This window comes from Gymnodraco acuticeps, unplaced genomic scaffold (genome assembly GCF_902827175.1).
Source record: "Gymnodraco acuticeps unplaced genomic scaffold, fGymAcu1.1, whole genome shotgun sequence".
Taxonomy (NCBI): domain Eukaryota; kingdom Metazoa; phylum Chordata; class Actinopteri; order Perciformes; family Bathydraconidae; genus Gymnodraco; species Gymnodraco acuticeps.
Genome location: NW_022991216.1, coordinates 552,062 through 576,883, shown reverse-complemented (window position 1 = coordinate 576,883; position 24,822 = coordinate 552,062). Strand labels below are relative to the sequence as shown.

The 24,822-nt window shown below is 41.2% G+C and overlaps 1 protein-coding gene across 4 annotated transcripts in view; it reads right to left on the bottom strand.

Annotated features, from left to right (window-relative positions):
• Nucleotides 1-9,967: 9,967 nt before the first annotated feature.
• Nucleotides 9,968-24,822, bottom strand: part of arhgef28a (Rho guanine nucleotide exchange factor (GEF) 28a) — a 62,512-nt gene continuing 47,657 nt past the window's right edge. For all 4 annotated transcript variants that reach the window (XM_034238836.1, XM_034238838.1, XM_034238837.1 and 1 more), the window contains 3 exons: nt 19,982-20,500; nt 17,326-17,605; nt 9,968-11,201 (listed from right to left, as the gene is read on the bottom strand). In XM_034238836.1, coding sequence (XP_034094727.1) covers nt 11,032-11,201; nt 17,326-17,605; nt 19,982-20,500 — 969 coding nt within the window. In that variant the 3' untranslated portion in view covers nt 9,968-11,031. The remainder of the gene's footprint in view (nt 11,202-17,325; nt 17,606-19,981; nt 20,501-24,822) is intronic.

Below are 24,822 nucleotides of genomic sequence, written 5' to 3'. Positions count from 1 at the left end.
AACTCTGTGTTTTTCAAGCCTTTCCCTGTTTTTTTGTATTAAACAAAACATTAAGCTTTCCCAATGGTGTGGTTTTCGTTTTGTGAAAAAGTGCAAATGCAGTGTTTGTATATAATGACATCACATATTTTGTTGCTGTTGGTTGTGAAATTGCTCCTGCTGACTTGAGCCAGCCATTTTTTCCTCCACTCTGTGTCAGTGGGGAAGCCGTACATTCGTACTCCTTTCTCGGAGCAATTTGAGCATCCCCAGGCAGCACAGCAAACCATGGTGGCGACTAGGAGGCAGCACAGCAAACCAGGACAACACGGAGGAAAAGGCACAGACAAACTGCATGATATGCTATTCAATGTTTATTGAATTCCATGTATTTGCAATGGATGTTCCTAAAACAACACATTTAACATCATCATCATCATGCTGCTGCTGCTAGTCCTTTGATAGTCACCTGTCGGTCTCCTGTCCTTTCTGAAAGCCATAAAGATGACATTAGTCATTTAGATAACTTGTGTCCTCAATTACCATGGGATTACTGAAACTACCATGAATTTAAGAAAATGGTAGACATTAATCTAATCTGAATTTTAAAGCATTACTTTAGATCCCCTCCCTCTAAATATATCAATAAACATTAGAAAGTGATGCTCCTGACTACCATACAGGAGCATTCAAAGAATTCAAAGCTATAAATAAACAGCAACAGACTCTTTAACCAAGGCACTGTTAGCCTACCATGTAAACTAGTTGTTCACATTAATCCTAATATTATCACTTAATATTAGCAAATTATATTTTATTTTTTAAAACATATTGATGTAAATACATACACATATCAATTTGTTGTATAAATATTGCAAATCAAAACCTTTATTCACTAATAATTACCAAAAATCGTAGTTCTATCTCCTGTTATCAATGCATTCACATTGCCCGCCATGAACTTCTGGGGAACGATCCTCGTCTACATGAACCACGTGACGATAACCGTTTTTGGACTTCCGTTGTCGTAACTCTTCTATCTATATGGCGCTGGGCATGCATAGAGAGGCGAAGTCCCTCCCTTTCCGGTGGACCTCCATGGGACCTTATTTCGGAAAAATTATGTATTGAAGTCAATGGCGAGAGAAACGTTATCTTTCGATCCCATTACACCAATGATGTTTGTCAATTTAAAAGATAATTTTGCAAGTAAAAAAAAAAATATTTTGCCGTAAAACTGTGAAGTAAGACTTTTTTTGTGTGAAACTGCTCAATAAACTACATCTCTGGTCTCGCACAACAACACACGTCACCAAGATGGCCGTCACTACTGTCTTGCTAAACAAGGGATTGACTACCCTCACTATCACCACAATGAAACACGTCCAGAAGAATGTCATGCAAAGCTGCCTGCCTTCCTTCGATTCTCCCTGAACTGCCTGATCTTTTTAATGTTCAATGTTAACCATTTGTGCAGATAGCATGAAGTAATAAATGTAGCCGATGCTAATGTAGCATTAGCATGTCTCCCTCGGGGGCATCCGGGCTTAACGGTGTATTATAGAATGATCACACCGGTGTGACAGTAGCCTACTCTTGAAAGGGTTCACGAAATATGACTACTACTCTACTGTTTAACACTTTGGTTAACGTAATGTTACTTCATGTTAAGGCTAATAAAAATGACAAGGCTAAGCCGAACTAACGTGCTTGCTACTAGCTAACTGAATCCAGCCAGCCATAGCCGTGGGAACATGTTTCAAATGGGGGGTGCTGTGGGGATGACATCAGGGCTGGTTCTGACCAATGTGCTGCCCTATAGGCCAGATTTTAGCTGGCAATGGTACAAAAGACCAATACACTACAAAAAGATAAACATATTGACATGGTGGACAGCTTATATAAAAAGGCTTCAAATGTATTTAGTATTATAACATGTTTTAATTGGGGCGTGGACTTCACATCCTCTAGGCGGGTCCGGGGGTTGTCCCCCGGGAAGATTTTTTTAACATTTTATAGTAAAATGCTTCAATCTGGTGCAATTTGAGTGCCCAATTACTAGAGACTGTGGGTGGGTACAACTCTATACACCCATATGAAAAAGATCGGTTTGCATTTTATTAATCAAATAAGTATGTGAACATTTCCAATAACCTACCATAGCCAATAACAAATAAATGTAACTTATTTTAGTTTTGTTGTTCATTCATATCTTATTTTACCAGTTAACATTTATTTATGCATATTTTTAAATCTCTCCAGTTGTAAACGATATTTTTGGTTTACTGTCCTATAGTATACATTGGAATGATTTCAAACCTGTTTTTATTTATCCTAATAATTATAAAGGTGTGCCTTGGAAATATTTGTTGACATAAATTGTGATCAAAACGTTTGAGACTCACTGAGATAACTTAGACTAAAGTGAACTATCTAAACCCTCAGAGTCCTTTACCTCACTGAGCCTCTCAGTCTGACAGGACAGAACTCTCCCTCCACATTATTGTAGAAACAGCTTCTTATATCCGTTAGCGCAGCAGAAGCTAACAACAATCCCCGCCGGTACCGGTGCACCCCCTCTCTCTATCTCTCTCACTTTGGCTGTGAGCTGTGGGCGCCTGATAAGCCAACATCCCCCACTTTCATCACTTACAGCGCCCATCGTACAGGGCAAATGGAAAATGTAACTGGGGTGAAAAGGGTGTTATCTTTACTTAATTATGAATATTGTGTTGTCGTTTTTTTTGTATTATATTTGTATTATATCTTGTGGAACTGCAGATCCCCTGTCCTCCACCAGGGGGTAATGCAGCACTCTCAGCACCCCTACTTCCCAGGCCCTGGGCCCCTTCTCACTTCTCTTATTTTTCATTTCCTCGCTCCTCGGTCTCGGTCTCACCGGAAGTTGATTTGTCTGCGCCATCTTGAGTACCGTCCCAATGGCCTTATTTCTGCCAGAGGATCGAGGACCGAGGAGCGAGGAGCGATAATGGAGGAGCTATAAGCGAGGAACCACCAGACCATCCTTCGATGAAATCCTCAGACACTCGCCCCGCCCCCTTACTGTGTATCGCTCACTGATTGGACGATGCAACGCATGCACTGATCTGATGCTTCTTGACATGAGAGCAGTTTCCCAGCGGAGTGAAGAAAATACATGAACCTCACGAGAGTCACTCCTCAGTTTATACTGTGTTTTGTTTCAATTCATGTTTCATTTAGTTACAAATATGTGATATATCTGAACAACAAAGTGGTCAAAAACCATTTTATTCACTTTTTTCGTTTTACATTTTCAGTTATTGTCATTTCCATTCAGTCATTAAGTGCTATTTAAAATGTTAATTTGCTACATATCCACACAAACACACAAAGTGTGCAATCCAATGAATGTTAATCTAACTGGGTTTTGATAGATAACATATCTCTTTTTCTTCTCTCAATTATTTTATTTATATTGTGCACTCTAATCAATATTAATCAAACTATTGTTCGTTTATACATTTTAAGAATGGCGTTTATCTTTTTTGAGAATGAGTTCTTATTTGATTTCATGTATTTGGGTCTACAACAGATGATACAAATGTTAGTGTCAGTAAATGTGTGCTAACAGAGGCGGGGGGGTGTGTGGAAATAACGGGGACAGAGCTGCTTTCAGACGATGTGCAGCGTCATCACAAACGGACGTCGCTTCACGTGACGCTCCGGAGGAAAGGACGTCCCATTGCTCTTAAAACTCATTTCCCTGCTTCTCGTGGTTTCCTTGCGTCTCTCCATGCTTCCCTGGTGGGAGGGACTAGTCGCAGGGAAACGACGCAAGTGAGGGACGCAAGGAATCAATTTAACCGAAGTGAGAAGGACCCCTGGTCCTTTCATCAGACGGGAAGCGAAAGAACGAGTAAGAGCCAGCGCCATATAGATAGAAGTCTATATGGCGCTGGTAAGAGCCATTGCTGGTATGATTACAACCTGGTACAAAGCACACAGGCATATTGTTAAAGTTATCTTAGCTATCTCTTATATTTAGTGGAGGGAATCAATTATGACATAATTTACGCGACTAGGATTTGTAGTCTTTCTAGTTGCGTATTTTTCATAGACTTATATTTCAACAGTTTTACGACAAACTAACTTTTTTGACATGGAAATTATTTTTTAAGATTGACAAACATCATATGTGTAATTCATGGCACAATTCAAACGGGATCGAAAGATACGTTTTCTCTCCCCATTGACATCATTTTTCTGAAATAAGGTCCCATGGGGCGGAAGTAGAAGGACGGGACTTCGCCTCAACACGGCGCTACAGTTCACGAGCCCGCGCCCCATCCATCCGTCAAAATGACGGGCAGCGAAAAAGTCTAGCGCCAACACTGGTCCTAAGAGACTTCTGTAGGCTATTAGAATTTCACAAAGAAATCCCTATAATAATGGCAGAGTTTTTAATTAATGCTGCGTTTACGTCACAAGGAAGGAACACATTTGCCATTTTCCAGCTTGTAAAAGCAACATCCAAGTAGCTGAGATGCACCCAACTTGGCTTTACATAGAATGGAAAAGTAGGAAAAAGGAAACAAACATGAATGGCTTGCGTCAACCAAATCTAACTATTATAGGGGAAATAAATCTTTATTTAACCCTTTTTTTGTAGCTAATTCATTTCTGGTACATTGTAACCTTCACTGCCAATCTGACTTTCGCACCTTGGCTTCTTGCTGGGACACTGAAGCTGTCTAATGTCTGAGTGCTGTAGTTAGCATTTATTTTGGGGTAAACATCATTGCATTTGGCTTTGGCCCAGATGCATGAGACTGTGACTTAAAAGGGACACGATGAGTGAAACCAATTAAATCCAGGACCCAAAATACAGCTCAGAGCATATGTCACTTAATATGTCACTTCAAACGTAACACTGCATTCTTTGCAAAGAGAAGCTGCTCAAACATGTTTCAGGGAGTGTTAAATTCATACTGACATATTTTGTTAACGATAAAAAAATGTATTGAAAGTCTAACTAATTTGGAGGAAGTTGTCGTAGATTTTATTTTCTCCTACGGGTGTGAACAGTCAGTATATTTATTGAGTCTGGCGTGTCACTATTCACCCCAAGAGAAATCTAATAACCTGTATATATGCTGTATATTGTTCAGGGTTTCTCATAAAAGCATTCCTCACTGGGATAAGCTTTAATGGCTGTTATTTATATTTGGGCCGGGCAGGTTTATTCTGTGCGCCTACAGAAATCATTACACTTCCCCTTGGGAAAGACTTTAGCGACGCGTGTTTCACCCTGGCAGATGACTCAGCGATAATATGTTTCCCCTTTATTGGTTTTTCCTTTGGCATTATTGGTTACCTTCCACGAGGTCATTAAAAACAACTAGGGGAGAGAGACACAGGCCACATACAGCACTGGTTTCCTACTGTGTAATGAGGAAGGAACTACTTCTGATTATTGAATCCACACTGAGCGAAGCTGCAGGAGAGAAACACTAAAGAGCTATTAAGTATTTAACACTATTTTAGTTGTAATATTGGGCTTGTAAGGTTTAGTAAAGGAACTCAAGGATATTTACTATTGGCACACACACTGAAAAGAGATCCAACTTGATAGAGTTTTCAGGAAATGAAAATACTTTTATAATTTTATTAGGGAATGATATCAGAGTGTCAGTTTAACTGGAAGTACCCAGATGGCTGGTTGGCATTGATCGCAGTTAGAGCCTCTGTCTTTTCAATAACACCATGTCAAACAAACACAAAACACAGCCTCTAAACATAGACATATGACATGCATACAAAAAGTTAGTTTTTTTAATAAAATGTGCTCTTCCCTTTCTGCCATTTCTCCTCAAACAGCTGTTAATGGTTTTGAAAGTTTCCCTTAGGCAGAGCTGAAAAACTTGCAGAGGCACATAAAAAACAGGAACATTTACATTATATCCTACTTTATGGTCCATAAAATGGTAGAAACGGCTGCTCACTGAAGCATACAAACTGTTTCAAAAGTGATTATGTGAGGGCCCAAAAAGAGATGATGGAAGAGAGGGTAATCTTCAATTTAACAGCAAGTATAATGAGAAGAATGGTGTGTGAAGAAGAAAGAGTTCCAAACAGAGGCTTGACCACATTTCCTTTTTCTTTTTAGTGTAAAATATCAGGAAGTGGAAGCAACACAATATCCTTTTATAAGGTTTGAAAACGCATTTTCAAAAAGATCTAAGCATATATTAGAGTAGAATATTAGCCAGAGAAATAACGGTATAATGTGATTACAGTGCAACAATAACCAACAACGTAATAAAGCAGGCGCAGACAGGGAAACTGTTGAATTTACAGCAGACCTTAGATGTTCCAGATTCGTGGTGCAGAGAAACTAACGACTATGTTTCTTCAACCCTTAGAAGTAGGGATGCTCCGATCGCCGGAATCAGCATCGGCCGATACCGATCGCCGATCCGATCGAGTGGGCGGGGCCTAAATGGAAGATTTAAACATCACTTTAAATCTTCCATTTAAAGTGATGTTTAAAACTCAGTTAATGGGGCTCATTCTCTGGAGCTTCCACAAACAACAATCAACTTAATTATTACATTCAAATGATGTACATTATTCAAGTTTACATTCACTTTGGATAATAACACGGGAGAAATGAGCGGAAGCGCTCTCTTTTCCTCTCTCCCTCTCCTGACAGCCTGTCAGTATCTCATGCAGCTCACTGATCCAGTAAGAGTGACCCGACAATGAAGAATAAATATATTTATAATAACTAGTTTAGCTTGTTCCAGAGGTAGATAAAATAGCTAAGTGTGTTAGGTCTAACTCTTACGGTACGTCCACACAGCAGCTTTTCAAAAATCTTGAAAATCTTGGAGCTGGGCGTGTCTGAAAGCTTGGGGATTTTTTGCGAGCAACGCGACCAACAACCAATCACATGAATCTCCCGCCCCCGACATACAAAGCAAAAAGCCCCGGGGATTTTATGCGAGCAATATATATATATATATATAAACTCCCCAAACAGGCGAAAACTTACCAGTTTCACCCACTGTCTCTGCCACCTCCCTCCATGCCTGGTTCCTCCGGTTTGTATCCCGTTAATAGTTCTGGTCGTAAAGAACCGGGTGATTTGCTACCGTAATTTCTCTTGAGGAAATGATCTGCGGTCTGGTTCTCCCTGTGTGTGTGTTTCGCTGCGCTTACCGGTCCGGCGGGCGGAGCTGCAGGATTTCTGCTTCACACACGTTGCATACCGCTATTTTACTGTCTTTTTCGGACACCTTAAAATAATGCCAGACCGGTGAAGCCATTTTGGCGAGCTTGTTTTGCCGCTCACAGAGAAAAGTGTCATGTATTTTACGTCATGCGATCGGCTCTCGCGATCGGCATCTTTAGAGAGCACCGATCGATCGGTAGAGAGTGAGTATCGGCCGATATTGATCGGTGACCGATCGATCGGAGCATCCCTACTTAGAAGTGAAACAGTCCCAGATGACCTGAGAGGCCGTAAAACTGAAACAGATCAGAGAGGTATTTTGAGCCTTGAGATTTTAAAATCAATACTTAAAGATGAGAAGAAGATGATGATGATGATGAAGAAGAAGATCAAACATTTGGTGGTAGTGGATGGTTCAGAGGGTAATTTTATAAAAAGAAAATATATGCAAATTACACCTGTTTTACTGGTTCATTACGACAGATTATCCACCTCTGCTCATTCATTTAGACTGAAATGTTAAGGAGTGGATAAAATAGAAATAAGGTTTAATCAAGTTCATGTTAAATTATTAAAATCATTACACGATAATTAAAGCATTAATTAGCACTTGATGTCATTGCAAATTGCATTTCATAAAGCAAAATGCAATAAGATAGAAAACAGGCTGAGGAGTGCGGTGACAGGGAACGAGTGGGTGTTTGTATGCAGCACCTTGTTGAAATAATAAGGCACACATGGGGGGTAGAGCAGGGAGCCTGTTGATATCAGGCATCTGCTCTTCTGTCTAAAAAGGGAAAAAGCAACAGAGGTGAAGCATGTGAATACATTACTGCTGTCAGGGAAATCCAGAAAGCTCCAATTAGGTTAGCTCAGTTTTTATTTGTAGCCTTTTCTTGAGAGACAGGTTGTGATTAGTTTGGATGTTTATACCCATAAAAGTTTAATGTATTCTGAAATGTATGTAAAAATAGTTATGTATTAATAAAACCTACATTTGGTGACAAAAATATTGCCTTCATTAATTCAATACGGATGTGTTTTTGGTGATTGCAATCTAGAGGTGCAGTCTGAAAGAAAATCATTAACATTCATGCACCTGCTCTACCAACTGTCACAGCACATCTGTTGACACTGCATTCAGAACAGAGCCATACAACTGAAGTGATATTTGTACCATAGACACAGGCGTAAAATTGGTGTTTGTGCTTAAACAACGTTTTTGTATTCTATAATATTGTACTGTCATCTTCACTGAGCCCCATTTAACAGCCGAAAGAAAAACAAAGCACTGTGTCAGTCAATAAAAGTTATTTTTATCAATGCGGACATGTCTTAGTCCACAAAAAAAGAGACGTCTTCACACAGATACACTTTTATGTACAACACAACCCTTCACAAAGCACTGTTAAACTCTTTTGTACTGTAATGAATACATAAAAGCACAGGCATATAAGGTACTACAATTACAACAACATACTGCCACTGCATTATAACCCATTGATAACAGTAATTACATGTATCTTTTAGTGTCTGTAAGAAGAAGAAGCACTTTATTAATCCCTTACAGGGAAATGTCTTTGAAGGGACATCTAAAGCATTGGCACAGGGACCTCTTTACACATAACAATGCCCATGAGAGATTATATGTAAATTAATGAATGAACATGAATATTCAAATGTACTAGCTTATAGCATTAGCATGACAGCATCAATACGGCAATTTACTGTTCTGGGAACTTACCAATATAATTTCAGGACAATATATTCAACCCTTTACAGCTTGTATAAAGTTAAAATATATTTTTTATATAAAGTAAAACAATAGACATAGGGGGTCTAAAGCCATCCTAGCAGCTCTATTCACCTCATTCACACCAACAGTGTTTCAGGGTCGATTCGGAGCCGGAGCTTGAAAAGCACCGGGTTTTCCTGTTCACACCGCAGCGGAGCAGCCTCTTAGCTCCGGAATCCGGTTCGTTTCAAGCACCAACAAATTGTCCGGCTAGAGCAAAAGCACCACATACGTCACGCTTACGTCGAGGCGGGGGCAGGATCAACTCCTGAACAACAACAAAAAGCCCGCGTTTTATCCAGTTTGTACACAACGATGGAGAAACAAGCAGCAGTGGTCCACTGAAGAGACCAGCTACCTACTGGGAATCTGGTCTTCCGAAGAGGTACAGAGGAAGCTGGAGCACAATCGCGCGGTTTGGCTTTATGAAGCAGGCACGCAAACGGTTACGTCATGGTGCAAACGGTTACGTCATGGTGCAAACGATGACGCAATGACGCAGCACAAGTCGGACTCTGGGCGGTGTGAAAAGAGCCGGAGCTAAACCGAAGAACCGGTTCTGAACCTGAAAAGCTCTAGCACGGAGCTTGAACCGGAGTTGCGTTGGTGTGAATGAGGCTGTACTGAGGCACAGTGGTGCTTTGAGCTAAATGCTAATGTCAGCATGCTAACATGCTTGCAATGACAGTGCTAACATGGTAACGTTTTTCATGTTTAACATCTTTAAGATGCAATTGTGCTGTCAGCATGCTAACGTTTTCACAATGACAATGCTACCAAGCTACTGTTTGCCATCTTACTTTAAGATGTTATCATGCTAACATTTGCCAATTAGCACAAAGCAAAGTGAAGCTGAGGCTGATGGGAATGTTATTAATGTTTTAGATATTTGGTCAAACCAAATATTAATATTTAATGGGACTATATGAAAAGTTTGTGGATAACCAAAGTTATAATGATTAGAGAGTGGTACAAGATTGTCAAAAATGTTTAATTTATACCCAAAGACATTGTACACTTGGTAGGGCTAGAAAATGTGTCATGTAATCACCAAATGTATTAGGGTTTATCCTCATATTTAAAACTTATGTCTGCACAATATTTCACTGTGATGGACCAAAGGAGAGGACTGAATCACTGGCATTACCATCACCAGAGCCAAGTTGCTAGTGTGGCTAAAATGAAAGAACAATGAATGAGAGAAATACAAATGTAGCGACCATTTAACATGTTTTCTTTCTTTCAATCTTCCTGCACCACATTTCTTTCCCCAAGGATAAGTGTGCTTAAAAATGCTTTCTCAGACTTTTGCGGATGAATGTCTACGTTCTGATAAAACCGACTTATTAGCACAGCTGCAACATCTCTCTTACAGCCTCATCTTTGCTTATTTCTCTTCACATGAAAAACGTGCTTCAGATAAAAAATAAATAAATATTGGGGTTTGAAAAACGTGGGACTGACGCTGTTGCACCTCATCTTTCAATCCTAATGTTCGGCTTGTACATACACAGAAGCCGTCTGATAGATGAGGGGAAGTTTACTCGATGGTAAGACAATCACACTAGAGAAATACCGCCTGATGCATCGCTTGTGATGGGTATACGCATTTTCTCTTCTTCTGTGGTAAACATAATAAATATAGTGCTTAAGGGACCTGAGAAAGAAAAGGAAATAAGTAGGTATGGAAAGTAGCAGAGGGAAAATAGTGAGGCTGCAGGGAATAAAGACCACACACATATACACACACACACAGAAAATAGACATTGAACACCCAGTAGTGCCTCGAGCTAAGGTGCATGACGCATGTGAGATTGAGTATGAAACACCGGTGTTTCTCGCTCTGTGTTCCGGAAAACTTTACACTTACAAAAGACCACAAAACATCTTTAAAATATAAAAGAAAAACATGACAAAAGACTGTTTCTCAGTGAAATGCTCACGGAAGCTACCCCGATTCCAATCCTGTTGCTTCATAAATGTCTTTATATTTTTTCCAAGTGCTGTGTTGGCTGTTTGAGAGTCTGACATGTTTCAACGTTCAGAGGTACACGATGGTTTCCTCACAGCCCTCCTCACCACCGCTGTCAGTCTCTAAGGAAACCAGAGCACGGAGGTCCAGCTGAGGGTCAGCGGGATGCGAGAGCAGAGGATACGGGTCAGCCCCATTGGCTGTTGACGGCCATGTGTCCCCGATGTAGCTGTGAGGATCTGAAAGAGAGAAATACAAATATTAAACATGTTATACATTTGAAGCTTCTCATGGGAATTTTGAATTATTTTTAAATAAATGTCATCATGCTTTACAATGCCATAACCATAAAAAAAGTTATGTAATTGAACAAAATCCTCGATTTGCATAAAGTGATTTATTGGATTAAAATACATTTTAAGTCATTAATTTGCCTCCCTTTGTGTGCGGCTAGCAAGAGAGAAAACTGTTTTAGACTGCAGTGGAAATGTTGTTTTTGAAAGGCTAAATAATGGCAACAAAAGTGGATTCAAGCAAAAATATTTTGTGAGAGAAAAACATGTGGTGAATTTTAACTATTGGACTTTACAACTCTCTGGAGTTATTTGAAATGTTTTGATCACACAAGACTGAAAAAGTGCTACACAGCCATCACCACTGGAATCTATTTCTATAAAGTGTAGAATACTAACATTAGTGTAGTGAAAGGAAGAAAAAAAGAGGTGCAGCATTTAAATGTTCATTTAGAAGTCAAACGTTATGCATGAAGCTTTAAACTATTCTGCACAGCCCTATTGTACTGTGTGTAGAATAAATGCAGCTACTGACCTTATCAATAATTCACTAACCAGTGATACATAATCACCAGGATTAATTGGTTAATGAGTTCAGTCTAATTGTTGCGCCCACTCTTCTAATCACTACCTGCATATAGATCAAACCCCACCCCCCGTTCAGCAGCGGAGCATGAGAGTGAGAATGAGAACAAAAAGAGGTTTTAACTATCCATCATTCCCCCTTCTACTTAGAGGTGTCCCTTTTATCATTATTGTTGTCAGCATCATCCATCGCCATGGTTAGGATTTCATGACTAACGCCTTCTCACATTTGACTGTAAACCAGAAGAGATGAGGAACATGGGTCCGGAAAGAAAAAGGAATTAACGAATATTTTACAATTGTAATACTGTGAACCATGCACATTCCTCTCTATATTTATATACTGCACATGTTTTATTTTTTGTATTGTGCTTAGTTTTTATATTTAAATGTATTAATAAATAAGTAAAATAATTATTTCTTTTTTTTTAATAGTTTGTAAGATAGATTTCTATTAATCCCTGAGGACATTCAGGTGTTTAAGAAACAATTTTAAATATGTATTTGATAAATATGTTTTTGATCAATATATTCTATAACACATAGGTTTGAGCAAGCTCTCTGATTGGTCAATAGGCGTGTTTGATTCCACGATCAAACAACGATCAAATAGAAGGTGCCTAATCACAAAGTATCCAGTGGCCTACACACGCCACTAGCCTACCGAAACTACTTCCATGAGCCATCGTGTGGTTTCCATAGCGACGTTTAGCGACACACAGCCGTTACACTGTTATACATTGTCTCTCGTTGGAAATCGGTAGCTACAAAATGTCAGATTTTAAAGTTAATTTTGATTGGTTGGGGGGCCTCAGTATTGATGAATGGTTGGACATGGACACAGACAGAAAGATGTGGAGCAACGCGCTTTTTGCCGGTCCGGGACACGCTATGAAACGGCCACTGAAGGAAAGCTCTTCCTATAACGTAGTCCTACCCGTGAACACCACAGCACCACCTGCAAAAAAGTCTGGCATGGAGTTCATGGAGAGCTGTTTCAATAATTGCACTTTTAATGGCAGCATGAACATCACCTTCATTCTGAACCCAAAAAAAAACTCCAGTACTGTCGTACCAATAATGACGTTCAAGAACGGCCTCTCGTGTATGATTGCTTAATTAAAATATGTACTGCTGAAGTGTTTTTTAAAGAAATGTGATATCTCCAGCTTCAGTTGTGTTCCCCTCAAGGATCAATAACATTACGATTTAATTAAAGGCGATCTGAAAGATACATTGTTTTCATGGGTGGCCTCTAGTTGAGAAAGTGTGTGCTCTTACATGTGTGTGCGTGGTGGGTGCTGTCTAGCATTAGGGCAGGTGTGCTGTCATGGTAACAGATGGCGTGAACTATAAATTGCCTCATTGTGTCCCTGAAGGAAAGTGCCTTTGTTTGATTAATTATATAAGAGTCTGTTAGAGTGGATCTGTTAGCCACCATATAAGCCAGGCCTCTGATAGATGAGACATCAAGTGTGCAGCAAGATGATAAAAACACTCAATCTCTGTCTTCATCTATAAAGTACGATTTTAGCGTTATTAATATGTTGGAACACAGACAGCTTAATGCATGCTATTAAAAGAAAGCACCAAAAAAAATATCCATTTGTACGGGCTGCAGAACATTTGGAGAAATGAATATCAGTCTTGTATGGTTACCCAAACAGAAACCAGATGGCTGGGGTCATTAGAACGACCTGGAACATTGTGGATTCCCTTGCCAACATCATTAGATGCTTTGTAAGATACTACAGGAAAACTTAGTCTGTAACGCTTCCGCTCTGAATTTGAGTTAAAGCTTTCTGGACAAGGCAATACAACACATCTGGTAAATGGAAAGAAATAAAAATAATTTTTGCAGTTGCGGTTGTTTTGACATCTTATGAGAATATATATTGTTCTCCTTCAGTACAAACGACCAGTAGCCTCTGCAATAAACAACCTGTTCTGACAACAAAACAACTTTAGGTTTAGGAAAAGCATAGGTAAAAATAAGTTTGCGTCATATTTAAAAAGTTTAAGACACCCTATTATGCTTTTTGGGGTTTCCCTTTTCTGTAGTTATATAGGTTTCAGTGCATGTAAATGGTTTGCCAAGGCTAAAATCCCTGTGTTCCCTCCAGAGGGAGTTTCTCTCCCACACACTCCCCCCCCCTGCCCAAAAGGATCTAATTCTCTGTACTGTATGTCAGTGTCAGTATTGAGAAAGAATAATCATTGGCATTTAACCATTACTGCGTAACCCAATGCTTTGTTAGAAAGTCACATTCCAGTGTGTGTGTCACGCAGCACATTATCTATGTGAATGAATCTGCATACTGTAAAGAGCACCAGTCTTATCTCTCTTTTCTTCCTCAGCTAGCTCATAATGCTCTCATCCTTTGTATGAAAAGGTGAGCAACAAAAAGTAGACACGACTCATCATCAGATGAAACGTCATCTCACAGGAAATTCCATCCAACTGGTTCTCCGAGATTCCATTGTGCAGGAAGAAATTATGGAAATCCACCGAACGAAAAAAGGGTGTGTGTGTGCGTGTGCGTGTGCGTGTGTGTGTGTGTGTGTGTGTGTGTGTGTGTGTGTGTGTGTGTGTGTGTGTGTGTGTGTGTGTGTGTGTGTGTGTGTTGTGTGTGCATGAGAAGACATTTTCACATGCTCAGGTGAGAATGAGAAGTGAGATCGTGTTTTGATCAACGTGAGAGGCAGCACAATGGAGGATTTGCATTTGAAAGAGATTCCTCTTCTTTTCACACGATAAAAGAGATACCAGGTTCCTCTGCACAGCAGGCATCAGTGATCCGGTATGAAGAGGACTACACATCTGAGTCATTGCGCATAAAATACTCAAATGAGGCATAAAGGAGACATAAATCTAACAGGGATTTATGGGAAGAAGGCAATAATTATCCGATTGCATTTATAACATAATCGCAATTACATGAGATGACTGCCATCATGTTTGCTAAATCGTTGGGTTCCAATTCCAATAAAAAGGGAATTTAAAGTTCAAACTGTGGCAACAAATAGAAAGTATCTATCTTCTGGGTAACAAGTGCACAAGGTTCAAATATTGGGAGAAAGAGAGTTTGGGTCCAGCTCTCGCTGCCGTTGGACAGGTTCTTTTTGAAGAGGCCATATTTCACTGTTACAAAACAAGGTGCTGACAGGAAGGTGCTGATAACAGATCTCTTTGTCTATAGCAGAGTTTCCCCTATGGGTTCAGCACTGTGTATGACAGCTCAGAGGTTCATTATGCAAGTGTTGTAGCTTTCAACAAATGTACCAATTCGATTTACCTCATTAAAATGTTCAGATGGAAACATGGTGTTATATAAGAGGAGCGTAGGTGATTTAATAAAAAGCTTAGTGTGTAGTGTGAGTTTAGCTAGTGTGTGGAAAACAACGTGAGAAAAAGAGTGACGTAATAATAACAGTTACGTGTAAATAGAAGTGAGTATCAGTTGGAGGCAAAACAAAGTGTGTATTCCTGATTCATTTTTGAGTTCTTGAAAAATAAAAATCACGCAACCTTCTACCAATGCATAAAGTTAGTTACTAGAAATAAGACTGTGCAGCACAGCGGCAGGTGCAACACGGATTCGGAATAATGTAAAGATGAATTGATACTCTTTTGGCAACGAACGCATCATTTGATGTGCAGCAGTTGAAGTGTCCTACACAGATTGAGGTCTAGTTGCCAAGTCAAACACAAAAGCACTGTGTGGCACAAAATAAACAAAAAAAAGAGGCTTTTAAATTGTTAACCACAACTATTTGTGTGACAATCAAGTGTCAACTTAATATGCATGATGGTGACAGGTCTAATTGCAGGTTCTCATGGGACCCGCTGAGGAATGCATTGTGGGTATGTCAGCTGGAACGCGCCCTGGTGGTAGATGGTTGCCAAGGTTCCACCCCAGGCTTGTTAACGAGTGACTCAGGTTTCACTGGGGCTGGTGTGAGCGCTCAATAACAAGGAAAGGTTAATAAGCCGATCAATGAGGAAGAGATTGTGCTGCCTGCTGTAGCCTCTGAACAAAACCAGCAACTCCCATCAGCCGCACTTAACTTGACCCGGTTTATTAGAAAAGAGCAACACGTGTAACCTGTCATTTTCCTGTGGAAATTAGAATGAGCGTGTTGCATGAATGGATTAGGAACGGGGACGGCGTAAATGTCAGAATGTATCCGACACCTCGCGAGTGAAACGCAGATGAATACACGTCTCTCATTTCCTTCCCCCTTCTCCTGATGCGATGACAAGTCATGCTGTCATGAGTTTTATAAAGATTTGTTTAGATCGATGTCCCAATCAGTCCGCCATCGCCTCTGAACTGTGATTCACATGCTGTTGTCTGCCCTGCCAGTCGATAGATAGAGGAACCATTGATTTTCTTTCCCTTTGGCAGGTGGGGGCCTGGCTCACTGCTGCTGCAGGTGGAGGTGGTGAGCAGGGGGGGGGGGGGGGTTCTTTTTCAGGAGGCACTGATTAACTGAGAGGAGGACAGACAAGGCCTCACCAGGGATCGAGAGCAGAGTATGTAAGGATACGTGTGTGTGTGTGTGTGTGTGTGTGTGTGTGTGTGTGTGTGTGTGTGTGTGTGTGTGTGTGTGTGTGCCGTAGGCTCTCATGACATGGGTGAAACCAGTGCAAGCGGAGGTGTGTTTACATTCTCACAGGAAGCAGGTTTCTCATTTACGTTGAGCAGCAGACAGGATGATACTGTTTTTCTACACCGAGGCACTTTAGCCAAGTAGTGTGGCACTAAGATAAAGGATATTAAACAAAACCAAACATTTAAATTATTAATTGAGCATAATTGATGCATTCATTAGCGGGAGTTTTTGCATCCCTTGTAAGATGGCATCTGAAAACATAATATGGAAATTAATGTAGTAAAAATCTAATAAGCAGTTTTAGTTTTATTATTTCTTCTTATGAAAGTCATTGTGTCTACACCATAGGTCTACACTTGAGCAACAATTGATTTGTCGAATGATGAGAAAGAATATTCTTGATAATCGTTAAGTACTTCATCAAGCAGAAACTTTTAAATTCTCTTTAGTTACAGCAACTAACTTGAGGATTTGCTTTTATTACGTTGTTAGCTATTTCAGTGGTTCTCTGCCTGTGGTAGAGACCCGATAAATGCGTCACAAGGGGGTCTAAGGGGTTAACATAATGCTCAATATAAGGCTTTCTACTCTTTGCTGTTTAGATAACAAATTGACAGTTTGACCTCTTTGTGCCTCAAAAATGAGACGATCTGAGACATTTAGAGGTCAAAACATTTAACTTATAGACTTCGGACACCTGCTTAGACACTGCTTTACTTAAAGAGATCCTAGCCATCCAACATAGGATGTATTAGAAGCAAGAGACAACAACATTTTTAAATATGGCTCCCCATGAGCCGGTAATGGCCATTTCCTTTGTGATCAGCTCTAAACGTCCTCTATATCAGATAACAGATGACCTCCTCACCTCTGGCGCTGTGCTGCAGCTCCAGCCTCCCTGCAGGACTGTACAGGTACCCTGTCCCTGTCATCCATCCCTGGGGGTCTGAGTGTGGGCTGTGGGGCGTCTTTGCTCCGGGGGGCGGTCTGCTGTTGGATTTTGCCAGCAGGGAGTTGAGACAGTTGTGAGTGCTGGGGTCATCTCTTTTGTGGCGGCCTTTGCGGTTGTTGATGGCAGAGCTTGTGAAGGCGGCCTCATTCACAAACACGGAGCCGTTACCGGCCAGGTCTCTGGACTGGGTCGATTCCTGGAGGAGAGAGGGCGAAGAAATCAAGAATACAGTGAACACACATTCAGAAGGAGAGATTTTTAAGAAAGAATGATGATTGGATAGTTTCTACACCTAAAAAACAATTCAACAGTTATCCTTTGAAATTCACTGGTGCATTTTAACGAGAGATCATGAAATTCATTTTATAATTTAAAAAAGTTAGTGGACCTTAATATACATTTGTCAAAAAATCAAATTAAAAATAATTATAAGCGCCCAAAATCAATTGTCCCACTTGCCTATAGTGGTATCATGTATAAATAGATTGATACATAATTTTATTTGTCCAGGTTTGGATATTTTTCTGTCTGAGATTCCACCTTCCAACCCAATAAGCGAATAACATTTCACCTGAAATAATATATATAAATAATATTAATACACAGTCTTTACTGTGAGAAGTTTTTTAGGGACTATTTATTCAGCAGAAATTGGCCATGAGACCTCTTTACAGTGTGTTGTGTGGATTGTTTTGATTCATGTAATTCTATTTCTGAAAAATACACTTTTTTAAAGATTTCTTAGAAAAGAAAACTCTTTGGTCAAAATGTAAATTCAAAACTCTCAGAGATTGAATTCTTAAGCTCTGGAGTAATACATTGTCACATACACTAGATGTACAATAAGTGGAACAAATGGAGATTAATTTGTGTGGACCCTTTATTGCATAGGAAAAGGTATTACTGCTGCATCTGTCCTCTCCTAATACCCCTGTCCACTGTCTCATCTTCACATTAATGTGCCCTCCTTTTCTCTGCAAAGCCGAGGCAGCAGCCGCAGCACGGCTAATTAGAAACGACCTGAGAACAAGGAGTGTGTGTGTGTGTGTGTGTGTGTGTGTGTGTGTGTGTGTGTGTGTGTGTGTGTGTGTGTGTGTGTGTGTGTGTGTGTGTGTGTGTGTGTGTGTGTGTGTGTGTGTGTGTGTGTGTGTCCATGCGTCATTGGATCTGTGTCTGACCCTGTGAACTGCTGCCTCTGGCTAAAACATTAGCAGGGGAACATTAGGACCTCTGCACGCCTTTTTCAGACCACTGCAGCCTCCACACCGACTATAATAGATGAATTGAAATTAAAAAAAAGGTCCACCTAGAGCCAGGAGAGCCTGATCCCATCCAGCCTGTTAAAAAAGCCCAGGGTGGTGTGTAAATTAATGAGGGAGAGAGGGAATATTGTAACACGAGTCAGCTCATTTGTCTGTCCGTTGGAGTGCTCTCTGTGTGCGTCTTTTGAACGCTCACACCTGCTGAACGGAGCAGCACAAAGCAGCGCAGAGGTGTGTGTGCTGTATTGCTAGTCCAGATGAGGTGCATTGAAACTTAAAGGGCACGGGGAACAGTGCACCCTTTTTCCTCCCTGCTTTCCTGCTGCGGGGGGGCATTTCACCATAGTGTTTTTCAAACAAAGCGTTGATAATTGAAGTCCTTTCTAACACGATTGATTGGATACTCGGGCTGCGTGCCTCTGGTTTTAATTATTTTGTCGGAGCTCTTATTTGCAACGGTTTACTTATCATCAATCATTAAGATGTTTATGGGTGAGTGGGCCTGCAGGAGCACTAAGACAAATGATGCTGAAATTGCTCTCATTATCGCAGGTCGTACATCAAGAGGGGATTGTGCTGTGTGTGTAAGTGTGTGAAGCAGCGTAACTCAGGCTGAAAGCTGTTTGAGAAAAGCTTCTAGTCAATGACTTCAGAAATACTCCATAAACTCTGCGTATCTACCGCACACTTGTGTCAGGGTCAAGAGCTTTGGACCAGGGGTGTCCAAAGTGCGGCCCGTGGTCCATTTTTAATTGGCCCACAGCAAATTCTTAAAGTACAATGGAATAATAAAAGCCCAATAATTTATCTGCATAACAAGTTTGAAATAAACCCTTCCTATTTCCCCTACACTTAGATCGCAGGTTCCTCAACAAACAATAAATATTAAAAAAAACAATAAAAACAAAAATAGTGCAAGCTCAGGTGCTCAGGTGAGTCTGGTGGTTTTAGTCCTGATGCTGCGGTACCGCCTGCCAGACGGCAGCAGACAGAACAGTTTGTTGCTGGGGTGATGGGGGTCTTTGATAATCCTGAGGGCTTTCTTCCTGAGGGTGAGGGTCTAAGGACAGAGGGTGTTGTATTCATCTTCTTTACAAACTATAAAATGTGTGATATTGGGCTAGATAAATAAACATAGATTGATTGGTTGATAAACCTAACCTCCAGTGAGTGGCCCAGCCAAATGTTTGGACTACCCTGCTTTATACAGAATTGTTCTAAACCCTTGATCATCGCCCCGATTAAACATGAGAAGTTATATCAAAGTCTATAGACAGAGGAAACAGTAGTGAGTTGTGCATCCCCCTTACCTGCGTCCCATCCAGAGGGATGACTATGTGGGGGGTGACAGTGGGCAGGCTGCTCTGCCGGCTGTGCCTCCAGGTCTGCAGCAGGGTCTGCTGGTGGTCCAGGCGCTCCCTCTCCCTCTCCACGCTCCTCTGGCCCTCCCTGAGCCGCTCCAGACTCTGCTGGTACTCCTCCAGCTGCTCGTCCAGCTCTCCCCTCTCGCGCTTCAGCCTCTCCATCTCCAGGTGGCACTGCCTCTCCCGCTCCTCCAGCCTGCTCTCCTGCTCCCCCTGCTGGCTCTCCCTGGCCTGGCACTCCCTCTCCCAGCGATCCTTCTCCTGGCGCAGCCGGTCCTGGAGACGCCGAGCCGCCACCACTTCTTCTTTCCTCTTCTCCAGGTTCCGCTGCTTCTCCTGTTCCTGCAGGGCGTTGCCCCGGATGCTGGGGAGGTGCGTTCGCTGGGCTCGGGGGGAGGGGCGCCCCGTCTCCTGGAGGAGGAGCCTCTGGACCTCGAAGCAGCTGTCCTGGATGGTCACTGCGGCCTAGAGCACAAAGATGAGGTTCATGGGAATATAAAGGCTCAAGCACAACTGTAATTACATGTGCATCCTCCTCACAACAGGCAGAGATAGAAGAAGTGCTGAGATTATTAGCTCAAGTAAAAGTAGCAATGCTACATGGTAAAAGTACTCAGTTACAAATAAAGAAAAAGTACTAGCAATGAAAAAACTAAATAAAAGTACCGAAAGTAAAATTACTCGTTATGCAAAATGGCCATTTTAAGCCCCAGATATTTTACGTTAATTGTATTTAAAAAAATCATTGGTGCATTAATGTGTTCATCACTTCAATGTGGCACTATATAAAAGTGGGTTTTATTTGTATTACTTGATATACTACTGGGAAGCTCAACCCATAATAATAAATGATAACGTATTTCGATGTATATTTTTTAACTTATAACATGTCAAATAAAGGTAGTGGAGTAAAAAAGTATTTGCTTACAAAATGTAGTGAAGTAAAAATATAAAGTAGATACAAAATACTCAGGTAAAGTACTTGTACCGACATTTTTTACTTAAGTACAGTATATGAGTAAATGTACTTACAGTAGTTACATACAGTTAATAAGAGACGGTGATTTGAATGAGGGAAAAAAAGATGAATAACTAAAGTTCTTATGTTAAAAGTCCCATGACATGGCCATTTCTACTGATCATAATTCCATTGTAATAGATTTACATTGTTCAATGTTCCAAACTCACATTGGTTTCTCATACAGCATCTCTGTATAGTATGTGTATTCACTCTCTGTCCTAAACGGCTTGTTGGAGCTCTGATTGGTCAGTTCGCCCACTCTGTTCTGATGAGTCCACCACCGTTACAGCAGAACATCAGTGTTTATGTGTTACAATGGCGTTTGTTAGCAACCAGAAAATGACACCAGTAATGACAAACAGATGAGAATGCTGCGTGGGGTCTGGGTGCCGTGTTGTGCCGCTGCTGTGAGGAGCGGACAGTGTGAGCTGGGTTACTGGTGTCGTTTCCTGGTTGCTGCGTCGGGTCTGCGAGACAGCGAGACATTGTGAAACTCAGCCTGAACTCAGCCTGAGCACCATGGACGCGGGAAGGGGGGGTGCTGAGGGGGCTGCAGCCCCCCCATCTGCGAGGCTCCACTAGCACCCGAATATTTGAATAACTTTGAATATGAAAACATCAGTGAAATCAAAACCTCAAACTCACAAAGATTGACAAGAGTGCGCACACCATAGGCGGCGCGTGAGGCTCAGGTTTGGGAAGGCTAAATAACTTTTTTTTTCATCTTACGCTGCCCGCCTCCGGCGTCTATAGAAAAGAGATCAACTCAGTGAAAGCACCGCCTGCTGACCGATCAGAGCTCAGTGTGCAGAGTTTAAATCTATCAAGTCATATTACAGGAAAAAGGAAATTCAGTTTAAACTGCTGTATGCAGAGAAGACGCCGACGTGTCGCACTTATCATTCATATCACACTGACATCACATCATCAATCAGATCATCGATCTCACATCGATATCACAATATTTCCTTATCTGAGTCAGCTTCTCGAGCCGTATCTGGCCGTGCAACACTTAGTTACATTGTCACATATACTGTATGCAGACGTATTAGCAACACATTAAGTTGACGAAACACTCAACTCAAATGTAATAAAAAGAGGAGGCGTGTGGCGCAGTGGATAGAGCCTTGGTGTTGGGATCAGGGGGTCACAGGTTCAAACCCCACTGCTGTCAGCATGTCGTTGTGTCCCTGGGCAAGACACTTCACCCCAAATTGCTCCTGTGGGGATTGCTCACAGTATTGAGTATGTAAGTCGCTTTGGATAAAAGCGTCTAACAAGTAACATGTAATGTAATGTAATAATAAAGTCAGATCCCCTCGTGTTTTAGATGGGGCAGTATCATAAAACTGTTGTACGCTTTCAAACACTCGGTAGTTTATTTTTTAACGAGTTGTTCTGTATTCTCCTTGCAGGTGCAACTATGTGGCTTGTATCCTGGATTATATGTTTAAGTCATCATGGATGTTTAAAGTTCATATTTGTCTAACATTAGTTTACTTTTCATTAATGAAGTATGATGTTGCGCTGTCAGTACCCTTGTCCCTGTTTGTGATTGGTCAAATGTAGCTAACCCCGCCCCTTTCACGTGAACGCGTTCTCAGCTGGAGAGAGAAACCCTGGCTTGATTTACCGAGTTGATAACCAGCGCCGTAGGACCGTTTAGCGAGATCTCGTTTGTTAGGGTTAGTTAAGATAACTCAAGCATATCCAGGGTCTGTTGGACTGGCTTCGTAGTACAGGGCACAGGTGCATGCCCGGCGCCGTGGGAGGGCCAGGGAGGGCCAGGCCCTCCCATTTTACATTCTTGCCCTCCCCCAATAAACACGATTTTTATTATTTATAAAAATTAAAAAATATATTTTTTAATTTTTTTTGTTATAAATAAACCGTGAACTTTTATGCTACGATGTATGTGATGTCAGATAGTAACTAAAACAAAAAAAATCGCAGGCTACGTCAAATAAATTCATGTGTCTGTGATTTGTGATTCGTCCACATTTAGACCAATCACAGCGTCACACTCTGCCACCTATTCTGGATTTGTTTATTGTGCATTCTGTAGACTCCCATTTATGTTTGAATTACACAATGGACATCAGAAATTGGCTCAAAAGGTCTAAGGATTTATTAAAACGAAATAGCGATGAAAGAACTGCAGCCGATGCAGCTGCTGGCGACCCTGCACCTGCCGTTGCAGCAGCACGCATTGCCTCGGCAAACCCCGGGGCTGAGTTAGCGAGCCCAAGCCCTGACTCATCAAGGCGGCCGCCACCAACGCTGTCCTCCGATGCACAGCTCCTTGTGCCACTGCCCCTACCATCACCACCTGCGTTGCCACACCCTGCACCACACCCGCCAGCATCCTGCTCCGTGCCGGTGCCTCCACTACAGACGCTACCTCGCAGCACATCAACAGGTACTATTGGGCCAGCAACCGCTCAAAGACCAACAGCCCCAGATGATCTTGGGGTTAATAAACCCAAGCAGGTGAAACTGGATCGTTATCCAGGGAGATTGTTTTCAGGAAAGAAGCGCACTTTTGCCGCTGCATGGTACAACAACAGACCATGGCTTGAATATTCGTTAAAAGCAGACGCAGCCTTTTGTAGACAGTTTAAAGTAAATACGTCTTCATCTGATGCGGCTTTTACTGTCAACGGTTTTTGCGACTGGAAACACGCATTACAGACTGATAAAGGACTGCTAAGACATGCCGCATCAAAAGAACACATTTCATGTCTGTGAGAGTTTGCGGAGAGAGAGACAGATACGCGAGAAAACAAATAAGGAAATTAGTACTTTGGTGCAGATCAGCTGGCACGGAACCGTTATTACGTTTATTTCTATGTTGCCCTTTATTTGTGTATGTATTTGCGATAAGTGTGCGTCTTTGCGCAATGCTGTTGGCCTTGCTGTTTGATATATATATTGTGCCACAGGCCCGCAGCACGTGACGGTGTTGTGTGCCCTCCCATGAAAATCATATGCCCTCCCTTTAGAATTGTTCTAGCGCCGGGTCTGCACAGGTGGCTGCATAGCAGCGCTAATGTCAAAGACATTATATTTTTATTTTACCAGGATGCAGTTACACAAATATTTGGGAAGGCTTAGCCTTCATAGCCTACAGCACCCGCCGCCCCTGGCGCACACCTACACTCAAAAAAACGATTCAAGCCCTTCTTAGACTTGACACATTAATAATTGTTTCACTTTACTTAAATATTTTTATTTAAGAAATAAACCTAAGTATAGTTCATTAGTGTAACACAAATTACATTAATCAATTCACTTATTAAATGTATTTAAGACAGAGCAACTCAAAATGAATTGTTTTCATTTGGGACCGCCCCTTTGCACATCACCTTTGCGCATGCACAAAATCCGTTCTGTCATTTGCCGCCTTTTGTCTAACACTGACTGTGGAAACTGACTGGGGAAACTGACTGGGGAAACTGACGGTGGAAAGTCTATTATTTGGTAAGTATTTGTTTTTTCTAGTAGTTTAGAATGTTCCCTGTTTCCAAGTAGGCCTAATGCCTTTTCATTATATCGACAAGAATATTTGAAACCACCGTGTTATATTTTGCTCCGTTTTTAGTTGGGTCTAAACAGCAAGCTAGCTAGCTTGCTAGATATGGTTAGCATTGAATACTGGATAGTAGAGATCATTAGATTATATTAAATTAGATGTCACGTTATTGTCATTGAACACAGTACACCGAAATTCAGTTTAAATTCAACCAAAAAATGCAAAGAGTAATTA